Source organism: Orycteropus afer, unplaced genomic scaffold (genome assembly GCF_000298275.1).
Source record: "Orycteropus afer afer isolate SDZICR_OR568_19922 unplaced genomic scaffold, OryAfe1.0 scaffold00032, whole genome shotgun sequence".
Taxonomy (NCBI): Eukaryota; Metazoa; Chordata; class Mammalia; order Tubulidentata; family Orycteropodidae; genus Orycteropus; species Orycteropus afer.
In genome coordinates, this window is record NW_006921619.1 from 9,679,889 (window position 1) to 9,692,329 (window position 12,441).

The 12,441-nt window shown below is 43.7% G+C and overlaps 1 protein-coding gene across 1 annotated transcript in view; it reads right to left on the reverse strand.

Annotated features, from left to right (window-relative positions):
• DGKG (diacylglycerol kinase gamma) overlaps window positions 1-12,441 on the reverse strand; it is a 245,632-nt gene that overhangs the window by 144,786 nt on the left and 88,405 nt on the right. The window contains exon 17 of the mRNA XM_007935972.2: window positions 8,373-8,462. Within this exon, the coding sequence (XP_007934163.1) occupies window positions 8,373-8,462 (90 nt within the window). The remainder of the gene's footprint in view (window positions 1-8,372; window positions 8,463-12,441) is intronic.

Genomic DNA, 12,441 nt, shown 5'->3' on the forward strand with positions numbered 1-12,441 from the left:
TATCCCATCACTGACAGCATTGTACTTCAGGACAGATCCTGAAACAGTCTTCATGACTATGAATGCCACACCATTCCTCTTCAATTTGTCATTCCTGGCATAGTAGATCATATGGTTGTCTGATTCAAAATGGCCAAAGCTAGTCCATTTGAGCTCCCTAATGCCTAGGATATATTTATCTTTATGCATTCCATTTCATTTTTGACAACTTCCAATTTTCCTAGATTCATACTTCATACATTCCATGTTCCAATTATTAATGGATATTTGCATCTGTTTCTGCTCATTTTGAGTCATGCCACATTAGCCAATGGAGGTCCTGAAAGCTTTACTCTGACCATATCATTAAGTTGTCTCTACTCTGAGGAGTCATCTCCTTCCCAGTCAAATTCTGAGTGCCTTCCAACCTGATGGGCTCATCTTCCAGCATTATGTCGGACAATGTTTCAGGGCTGTTCGTAAAGTTTTTCAGTAATATATCAGACAGGTTTCACGGCTTTTCATACGGTTTTCACTAGCCAATTCTTTGAGAAGTGGAAGGCATCTTCCTTTTTTTGAGTCTGCCTAAGCCTGGAAGCTCCACTGAAACTTCTCCACCATGGGTAACCCTGTTGGCATTTTGCAACACAGTGGCATAGCCTTCAGCCTCACAGCAACATGTAAGCCACCATAGGATAACAAACTGACAGACAAGTTCATCTCTCTTAGTTGTTCCTAACTCTTCTGCACCTGCCCACCTCAGCCCCTGTCTTAATACAGATCCACACCCAAGTGAAAAGCAGCCTCCAAGCCCCAGACCCACCTACCTCAGTACCTGGCCTTAAGAAAGAGCCACACGCAAGTGAGAAGCAACCTTCAAGCCCCTGGCCTGCCTACCTCAGGCCCCAGCTTTAATATAGAGCCACACCCAAGTGAAAAGCAGCTTCCAAGCCCTGGGCCTGCCTACCTCAGCCCCCTGCCTTAATATAGAGGCAGTATCAGTAATTAACAATAATTTACGAGTGGATACACAGGCAGAGAATCCAGGCTGTAGTCTTTGAACTTCATCAGTAAGTGCTTTGAGTCCTCTTTACTTTCAGCAAGGAAGGTTGTATCATCTGCATATTGCAGGTTATTAATGAGTCTTTCTCCACTCCTGATGCCACATTCTTCTTTATACAGTCCAGCTTCTTGGATTATTTGCTCAGCATACAGATTACATAAATACAATCCAGACTGAAATGATACAGCCCTGATACACACCTTTCCTGATTTTTAAACCATGCTATATCCCCTTATTCTGTTTGAATGACTGCCTCTTGGTCTATGTACAGGTTCCTTATGAGCACAGTTAAGTGTTTTGGAATTGTCAATCTTTGAAATGCTGTCCATAATTTGTTACGATCTACACAGCCAAATGCCTTTGCATAGTCAATAAAACAGGCAAACATCTTTCTGATATTCTCTGCTTTCAGCCAAGTTCCATCTGACATCACTAATGATGTTTTGGTTACCTAGTGCCGCTCTGACAAGAATATACCACAATTGGGATGGCCTTAACAAACAGGAGTTTATTCTCTTACAGTTCGGAGGCTTTAAGTCCAAGTTCAAAGTGCCAGGTTCTAGAGGCTGGGTGAAAGCCCCTCAACCTTGGGCTTCAGTTCTGCCTCTTGCTCCTGGCCCACTGGAGCTAGAGGCTTTTCTTCACCCAGACAGCTACTGGCTGCTGAGACTGACAAGCCCAAGGTTGACAAGTAAAAAGGCACAATCCCAATGTTATCAAACCACATGGCCGGCCATTAATTCAAGTCCACTGAAAGTCCCAAGATCGGCAGAGCATGGCAGACTGCTGAACAATGACATGGCTACATGCAGGGTCCAAGTGTGCCATAAGCTAAAAACTATCCCCAAGGCTTCTCCTTATATACAGGAAGCAGACCACATACCCAAAGCGACTACTCAGCTGCTTGTCGTAGATTCCATCATGGAGTTAATTGCCAGTCTCATTAATGGTAATAACTATCACCAGCTGCCCAGCCACTCACCCAGGCCCAGCCAAGTTGACACACAAACTGAACTACCACAAAGGGTATCTATTCTTTCTTCCACATCCTCTTTTGAATCTGGCTTGAATTTCTGGCAGGTTCCTGTCAATATACTACTGTAACCATTTTTTAAATTATCTTCAGCAAAAGTTTACTTGTGTTTGATATTGATACTGTTCAGTTATTTCTGTATTCTGTTGGATTGCCTTTCTTTGGAATGGGTATAAATAATAGATCTCTTCCAGTTGGTTGGCCAGGTAGCTGTCTTCCAAATTTCTTGGCATAGATGAGTGAGCGTTTCCAATGGTGCATCTGTTTGTTGAAACATTTCAATTGGCATTCTGTCAGTTCCTGGAGCTTTGTTTTCACCAGTGGTTTCAGTGCTGCTTCAATTTCTTTCTTCAATAGCATATGCCACCTTCTGAAATGGTTGAATATAGATCAATTCTTTTTGTTACAATTGCTGGGTATATTCTTACCATTTTCTTTTGCTACTTCCTGCATCATTCAATATTTTGTCCATCAAATTCCTCAAAGTTGCAACTTGAGGCTTGAAGTTTTCTTCAGTGCTTTCAGTGTGAGAAATGTCAAATGTGTTTTTCTTCCCTTTTGGTTTTCTAATTCCAGGTCTTTGGACATTTCACTGTAATGATTTATCTTCTTGAGCTGTCCTTTGAAATCATCTGTTTGGCTCTTTTACTTCATCATTTCTTCCATCCACTTCAGCTACTCTATGTTCAACAGCAAGTTTGAGAGTCTCTTCTCACATCTACTTTGGTTTTCCTTTCTTTCCTGTCTTTTTGATCACCTTTTGTTTTCTTCATGTATGATATCCTTGATGTCATTCCATAACTCTCTGGTCATTAGTGTTCAATGTGTCAAATCTATTATTGAAATAGTTTCTGAATTCAGGTGGGGTATACTGAAGCTTATACTTTGGCTCTCATGGACCTGTTTTAATTTTTTTAAATTTTTAATTTTTTTTCAGCTTCAATTTGAACTTGCATATGAGTAACTGATGGTCTGTTCCACAGGTGGCCCCTGGCCTTGTTCTGACTGATAATATTGAGTGTAGTCAATTTGATTCCTAGCATTCCATCTGTTGAGATGAATGTTATAGTCCACACGTATAGTCTTTGCTTATGTTGTTGACAAAAGGTATTTGCAATGAATAGTCATTTCTATCATGTGATTTCTGGTGTCATTTCTATCACCAAGGCTGTATTTTCCAACTATCAATCTTTTTCCTGTTTCCAACTTTTAAATTCCAATCACCAGTAATTATCACTGCATCTCAATTGCATGTTTGGTCAATTTCAGATTGCAGAAGTTGGTAAAAATCTTCAATTTCTTTATCTTTGGCATTAGTGGTTAGGGCATAAATTTGAATAATAGTAGTTGTGGTGGTTAAGTTTGTGTGTCAACTTGGCTGGGCCTGGTTGAGTGGCTGGGCAGCTGAATGTAGTTATTCCCCATGGTGATATTGGTAATTAACTCCATGGTGGAATCTATTGGAGCAGCTGAGTAGCTGCTTTGGGTATGTGGTCTGCTTCCCGTATATAAGAAACAGCTTTGAGGATGGTCTCTAGTTTATGACACACTTGGACCCTGCATGTAGCCATGTCATTATTCAGCAGCCTGCCATACTCTGCCGACGTTGGGACTTTCATGGACTTGAATTAATGGTCTGCCCTGTGATTTGGTAACATTGGGACTGTGCCTTTTTACTTGTCAACCTTGGGCTTCTCAGCCTCAGCAGCCAGTAGCTGAATGAAGAAAAGCCTCCACCTTCAGTGGGCTGGGAGCAGGAGGCACAGTTAAAGCCCCTGGCTGAGGGATTTTTCACTTAGACCCTAGAGTCTGACACTTTGAACTTGGACTTAAAGCCTCCAAACTGTAAGAGAATAAACTCTTGTTTCTTCAAGCCATCCCATTTGTGGTATATTCTTGTTAGAGTGGCACTAGGTAACCAAAACAGTAGTATTAACTGGTATTGCTTGTAGGTATATGGATATAATTCTATCACTGACAGTGTTGTATTTCAGGATAGATCTTAAAATGTTCTTTTTGACGATGAATGTGACACCATTCCTCTTCAATTTGTCATTCTCGGCATAGTGGATCATATAGTTGTCTGATTTGAAATGGCCAATACCAGTCCTTTTTAGCTCACTAATGCCTAAGATATTGATCTTTGTGTTCCATTTCATTTTTGATGACTTCCAGTTTTTTTAGATTCATACTTTGTACATTTCACATTCTGATTATTAATGCATGTTTGCAGCTATCTCTTCTCATTTTGAGTTGTGCCATATCAGCAAATGAAGGTCTTGAAAGCTTTACTCCATTCATGTCATTAAGGTCAGCCCTACTTTGAGGAGGCAGCTCTTCCCCAGTCATATTTTGTGTGCCTTTCAGGGGTTGCATGAGTCAGAATCAACACAAGGGCCATGAATTTGGTTTTTTTGACTTTGCTTTCCAACCTGAGGGGCTCTCCTATGGTACTATATCAGATACTATTCTGCCATTCACAAGGTTTTCATTGGTCAATTTTTTTTCAGAAGTAAATTGCCAGGTCCTTCTTCCAAGACTATCTTAGTCTGGAAGCTCAGCTGAAACCTGTCCACCATGGGTGTCCCTGCTGGTATTTTTAGTACCAGTGGTATGTTGTTGTTGTTATGTGCCATCAAGTCAGACCCCACTCATAGCGACTCCTCCTTGGGTTTCTGAGGCAGTATCACTACAGAAGTAGATTGCCCCATCTTCCTTCCAAGGAGTAGCTAGTAGGTTTGAACCGTCAGCCTTCTGGATAGCAGTCAAGTGCCTTAGGCACTACGCTACCAGTGGCATAGCCTTCCAGTATCACAGCAACTTGCAAACAACCACACAATAACAAACTGACAGGTGAGTGGTATTAGAAAATTAAAACAGTGAATTGCATGTGATGAGCAGTGGTTAGTGAGAGAGTCTTTTCTTTCAAATACTACTTCTGTGTTCCTGTTTACCTTTAGGGCAATCTTGCAGGGTAATTTCAAGCTATCATGGCTTTGGTTAGGTCCTTAGGGGATTTCTCACAAGATAGCAACTGTTGTGGATTGAATCGTGTCCCTGTGAGGTAATGACTCACCTGGTAGTAAGCAATGAGGCCTTTGGTCTTGGTTCCTGAGAGCCAAACCACATCTGAGCCTCCTGAGTGGGGGCTGACCAGAACAAGGGGGATCACCTGGGGGCTGAATGTTGACTAAGCCTCAAGAGGCACATGTTACTTATCATGTCCCTGTAGGGATGCTGATAAGAGCCTTGAACCCTTAGGCACAGATGAGTTTCCTGGCTCATGAGAGAGTATCTGCTGTAGGGAGGTCAGTGTGCCCCTTGGGACATGAAAGTTATGCACTGGGACTCCTCCAGAATCTCGCCCTGTGTATCTTTTCATTTGTATTGTTTCTGGCTATAATTAAATTGGTAGTTGTGAATATGTTATACTCTCTGTGGATTCTGGGAGGTGTTAAAGTGAATTAATGAACCCATGGGGCAGTACAATACATCAATAAGAGACATCTGCCTACTTGGCAGTCTGAAGGAAGGTGTCCTTCTAACATGTTAGCTCTGACCCATCTCTGGGTGGTAAAGGACAGAGAGAGTGTGCTGTCTGAGTAGCTGCCAGTGAGGACAGAGAAGTGAGAAGTTAAGGAGTGGATCCATTTCCACACTTTGGGAACTAAATTCATGCTGATGCTCACCTTGCAGTTAGCAATAAAGGTGGGATTTATCTACTTTGCCTTTTGCTTAGCAAAATTCCCCCAAAAGATATGTTGAAGTCCTATTCCCTGGTACCTGAGGATGTAACTTTGTTTGGAAATAGCATCTGTGAAGATGTTATCAGTTAACATGAGGTCATACTGGAAACAGGATGAGTCCTAACCCAGTATGACTGTTGTTGCAATCTAACTCAGCGACCCCATGTACAATAGAATGAAACACTGCCTGGTCCTGCACCATCCTCACAATCATTGCTATTTTGAGCCCCTTATTGCAGCCATTGTATCAATCCATCATGTTGAGGATCTTCCTCTTTATCGTTGACCCTCTACTTTACCAAACATGATATTCTTCTCCAGGGACTGGCCCCTCTTGATAACATGACCAAAGTATGAGAGATGAAGTCTGGCTATTCTGGCTTCTAAGGAGCATTCTAGCTGTACTTCTTCCAACACAAATATGTTCGTTCTTCTGGCAGTCTATAGTAAATTCCATATTTAATGAATGATATATTCAATGTGACTAGTGTCCTTACAAAACAGAAGAGACAGAGGAGAATGGCCACATGAAGATGCATCTACAAAGCCAAAGAAAGCCTGGGGCTACCAGAAGCTGGGACAGGCAAGAAATGATCTTCCCCTAGAGCATGGCCCAGTCAACATGTTGATGTAGACTTCAGAACTGGGACACAATAAATATGTGTTCTTATAAGCCACTTAGAAGTGAGAAGGAAGACGGGACTAGATCCTGGAGAAGGATATCATGCTCGGTAAAGCAGAGGGTCAGTGAAAAATGGGAAGACTCTCAATGAGATGGATTGACACAGTGGCTGCAATGATGGGCTCAGGATTGGGCAGTGTTTTGTTCTGTTGTACATGGGGTTATGAGTCAGAAATGATGGCACTTAACAACAACATAAGCCACTCAGTTTGTGGTATTATGTTGTGGCAGCTCTAGGAAACTAATACAGAAACCATGTAGTTGAGGGCCTTGGGGCTGTCTGTGATCAGAGTACTGGGTTTCTTTTACAATGTTTATGCTTAACTATGTTGCCTAGTCATCATTCATCTGTCAGTTTGCCGTACTATGGTGGCTGGAATGTTGCTGTGATACTGGAAGCTATACCATTTGTATTTCAAATACCAGAAGGGTCATCCATGGTGGACATGTTTCAGCAGAGCTTCCAGATTATAGTGCATTAGGAAGAAAGGCCTGGTAATCTACTTCTGAAAATTAGCCAATTAAAACCCAATAGATCTCAAGAGAATATTGCCTGATACAGTGCTGGAAGACGAGCATCCTAGGTTGGAAGACACTCAAAATACATAGTGGCCATAACAATGGGTTTGAGCATGCCAATGATAATGAAGATGGCGCAGGGCCAGGCAATGTTTCATTCTTTTGTACATGGGATTGCCATGAGTCTGAGTCTGTATTGGATTTGATGGCAACTAAGAACAGAAATGTTGCTTAGATTCCCACTGTATGGGACTAAGGGTCTGTCTCTCTTAAAGAGAGGCTTTTTCCCAGACCTCAGTGTGTAGCTGATGACCCTGGTAGCTCTTCCTGGGCCTGACAATTCCTTCTAGGGCTGGCTCTTCCCCTGCCCACCAAGCATGAACCCATCTTTGAACACTGAGCACTGCACTGCCTGGTCTTGGATTGCTCACTGACTTGATTAGCCATCTGGAGTTCCCCACTCCTCTTCTTCCTGCTAGACTCATCTGCTGCCTCCGTATGCCGACCTGAGCGTCGCCACTTTCGGGGCCATGCTGAGCCCACGGTGTTGCTACAATTTGTCAAGTTCTCCTTAGCCCTCTCCCCTGCCCTCTAAGCCAGTTACCTCTTCCTGTTCCCCTCAAGAAAAGAGCCCTGATGGTGCAGTGGTTAAAGCTCTGGGCTGCAAACCAAAAGGTTGGCAATTTGAACCCACTAGTGGCTCTGTGGGAGAAAGATGTGGCAGTCTGTTCCCGTAAATACTGACAGCCTTGGAAACCCTATGAGGCAGTTTTACTCACTCCTATAGGGTCACTAAGAGTTGGAATCAATGTGATGGCAGTGCATTTTGGTTTGGTTTCCCACAGGCTGGCTGGAACTTCAAAATGGGGGCTCATGGCCACGAGAGCCTAGAATAATCTGGATGTCCCTTGTGACTGTAAGGAGCTGATGAAGTGGCTTTTGGGTCTGTATTTGGAGTCCTCATTCAGGAGATGAGTGATTTGAGGGAGGGTAGTTTCATGCAGAAAACACCTATCTAAGAGAGCACCTACCAGGCTGTGCACTGGGGAGGAGACCAGTAAGACTTGGTCACTATCCTAAAATTGCCTGTGTTCCACGGGGAGAGACAGGCTCCAAGTTGATGGTTTTAGGATGACAGTAAGTATGGTGAGGCTGGTAAGTTGGGAGCATAGAAGACAGCTCCTATCACAGCCTTGGTATGGAATGGAGGGCAGGGAATGACATGGAATACATGTGACTTCAAAACTGAGGACTACTCTGTAGAATGAGATCCACAAAAGATAAATTCAGCCTCACTCTGTAGAGCATCCCTGTAAATTGGACTGCCTGTCCCCAGGGTGAAGTACTCACCTCCTCCCCAGCGGAGACAGCGGGCGAGGTCATTTCCTGTTCCAAGAGGCAGGACAGCCACTGGTGGATGCTTTGCGAAGTTAGCCTTATCTGCAACCCATTCAGAAGAAGAGAGCCATATGCCATGGGATTACAGAATGTTCGAGTTATCTTGTTATCCCTGAACTGATGCTTGAACTGCTCCATAGTGTTCTTTGTTTGAATACCCCTCATGATGAGGAACACACTAGTTCCTAAAGTCATACATTCGGCTCACAGTATGTTGATCACTACGAAGGATTCTTTTGTACTGAGCCAAATCTGCCTCCCTGTAACTTACCCTTCTTTATTCTACTGTCATCCTAATTCTGTTCTTTGAGGTGACAGCATACATCTCAATTTTAATCCTTCATGATAACTAGCACTTAGCCTATTTATCCCTTGACCAACTCTTCTGAGGTATTATCCTTCTCCTACAGATGAAGAAAATGAGGTCCAGAGAGGGAAATTCAGCCCAGAGCCAGGATCCAAATCCAGCTCGGTGTGGCTCAAATGCATGCTCCTCCTCTCTTCTGTGACTAGGCAGGTGCACAGGTGAGTGAAACAGTGGCTCTGAGACATATTAGGGAGTGCTGTGGCATTTGGCAAATGGACAATGCTTCATCTGAAGTCATTTAGGTTTTAATGTTTAAAAATAACATTGTGCCAAACAAGGAAAACCTCCAGGTGTTATTTGGTTCCCAGGTGCCAGTCCACCACCTCTCAGACTCACAAATATACAGATTCCTAGTCTTATCTCAGATGATAGTTGTGAAGACACATTGGACCAAACCATCAGAGATTAAAACCATCATATGTATTTTAATTTGGTCACAGAGTTGAGATCTACAGCAGTTCTGAGGAAGACACAGGTACCCATGAGGCACCAAATGGTGCCATTTACATAGATCCCCAGTGCCCATGGTGACGCTGGTGGTGAGAATTATGAGGGCCATCGGGTGGGTGCAGGAATCAGCAGGTAAGGCTCTTTCCAGGGCTGTCTAGGTAAAGCAAGAGTTCATAGGCCACCCAGGTTGTCTGACCTATGCCAAAAGAAGCTGAGTTCAGGCAACAGCTAGGACCAAGATCACCACCGGCACAGCTGAGATGGAGGATGAAACAATCAAACGGAATTTCTCCTTGTTCCCAGAACACCTGGTCTGCATTCATGCCTCTCTGCCTTTGCACATGCTGTTCCCTCTGTGGGGAATGCCCTAGTTCCCTTGTCTGATTCCTTTTCTGAGGTCTCCATCATAGTAGGTAACTCTACCATCCTCACAGTGTTGAGCCTAGAAGCCTGGATATCATTCCAGTTTCACCCTCATCCTACATCCATTGAAAAATCAATTTCTACATGCTGTCCTCTTTATATTCTCCAAGAAATCTCTTCTCTTCATCCCCATGACTATGCCTGATGATCCCTTTCCACTAGAATTGCTGCAGAAGCCTTCTCTCTGCCTTCTCAGCCTCCAGTTCCACCCTCCTTTCACCAAGGAAGGCTATCCTCCCTAAACCACAAGTCTGGTTACGTCAGTCCTCTGCTTTCACTTTGCTAACGTTCCCCATTATATCTCAGCACAGAGCATTAGACTCTTCAGGATCTAGCATCTACCTTTCTCTCTAGCCTCATTCTTCTACTTTCCTACCTTCCACTAGACATGTCAACCATGATGAATTTTTTCCAATTCTTTTAAATGAAAAGTACTTTATTGCTCAACTCAGATGCCACCTTTTGGAAGCCATCCCTGATTGCCCCAGGTGCCTTCCCAGAGTATTTCCTTAGCACCAGGGATGACCTTGCCACACTCTCTTGAAATTGTCTCTTTATCCATTCCCTGAATGCACTGTAACCTCCCTGGAGAGAATTATGTCTCTTCCACCTCAGGATCACCACTGCCTAGGACAATCCCTAATTCTCTTTCTCTTTCATTCATATATTCAACACACATTTACTGAAGCCTTACTATGTGCTTGATGCTGTGATAGGTGCTGGGGCTCTAAAATTGGGCAAAAAAGCCATGATCCAGGCTCTCACGGTGCTTACAGTCTAGTGAGAGACACAGAATTAATGAGGTCTTCATATAAAGAATGTACAATTTCACATTCATATTGGAAAGGAAAGGAACATGATCCTATGATAAGATGACTGAAAGTGGGGAGGTATGTGAGAGGAAGCTTCGCAAAGGAAGCCATGCTTTAGCTGAAATAAGAAATAAAGGCTGATCAGGCAAAGGGTCAGGGAGCATTTCAGACAGAAGAACAGCTTGTGCAAAGGCCCTGTGGTGAAGGAGGCTGGTATGGTCACAGGTCTAAGAAGGGCCAGCTGGCTGGAGTCCAGAGGAAGAGGAATAGAGGTGTGAAATGAGGCTGGAAAGGTGGCCGATCACTTGACAGATTTTTGTTTTTAATCCTAAGAACCATGGGAAATCCATTTGCATTCAGGAAAGATCATTCTGGCTGTAGGGAGAGAGCAGATCAGAATGGGACAAAAGTGGGGTGGCAAAGAGCACTGAACAAGCGCTCAATAAATAATTAATTAAATGAATGGATGGATGAATATTATACAGACATTCTTTTCATTGTTGTTTTTCTCTTTGGGTCATTAACTTGAGAAAAAATAACATTTCTTCTCTCTCACATGACTTTCTTTCTTTCTGTTTTGAGCAGTTTCTATCACCTGTATCCTCTGCAGATGAATTTCATAAAATGTTTTCACCAAAGCCTCCATTCCCTCTCCCTGGCCTTCATGAAGGAGATGGAACCATGTGAGTCGTTCCTAATATCACAACCATCCCTCCTCTGCTCACCAGCTTTTCCTTCCTCAGTTCCCAGAGGACTCTTCCCTCTTCCCACAAATAACCCTGGAGCCGGGGTGACAGGAGTGTGTGGGTGACTGCATGGCAGAGCTGTGTCCATGGAAACCAAAGTGTCTGTGGGGAGTGGAACAAGGCAGGTGTGACTGTCCCTGAAGCCTTCTCCCCTACTCTGCAGGTAGCCTACTCAACCAGCCTGGAGGCCCGGCATTGCCCCATCCTATATTCAGGCTCTAGTTCTGACCCATCTTTGACCTTTCTCTTCCTCTCATCACCCACATTCAATCTGTCTGCAAATCCTGTTGGCTCAATCTTCAAAAGAGATCTAGAATCTGATCACTTCTCACCACCTCCTCTGCTTCACCCTGGTCCAGGTCACTATTATCTCTCACTTTGATTACTGCCAAAACTAGTAGCTGTCAAGTCAATTCCAACTCATGATGATCCCATGTGTGTCAGAGTAGACCACACTCCATATCTCCAGAGAGACTTAATTTCTCAGAAGTAGATCACCAGGTCTTTCTTCCTAGTCACCTCTGGGTGGTCTCAAACCTTTGGGTTAGCAGCTGATTATGTTAAGCTTTTGCACCACCAGGAACTGCCTCTAAACTGGTCACCTGGGTCAGCCCTTTTCTTTCTAATGTGTCATTTCCATCCTTTGCTCAAAACCATCCATGCCTTTAGGCTTTCCCAGTATGAAAGCCATTGATGATCATCTTCCCTTGGCTGCTTTCCTGTGCTTATGTCCCCTCCACAGTGTTTATCTAGGCTCTCCAGGGTTAGATCATGAATAAGTACCCTTCTCATCCCAAAATTTCACAGACTCTATGGAGAGGGGAGTGATGTGTCAAAGGATCCACAGGTCCAGGCAGAGCTGGACTAGAACCCAGGCCCCCTGATTCCCAGTATGTGTCCTTCTCACTACTCTTCTGATGTAGCCTATGCACCACAAGCCCAGTGTGGTCTTTCTTTTTTTTTTGTACTGATCTATATTTTCTACATGTGCGTTCTGGTCTCAGGCTCCAGGTGTTCCAAGGCAATCTGACCTGGGCTGTGCATTTATGCTTAGTTCTTTGACCTTTACCCAACATCACAGACCTGCCTGGAATCCCAGCCCTGGCCTTCCTCCTGGAATATTCCCTGCCTGCTCCTGCACCAAACCACAATATGCAAGATACTTTTGCTTTTAAAGTATTTTTTAAAATTTTGCTTTGCAAGAAGGCATGTGTCCTGTATGT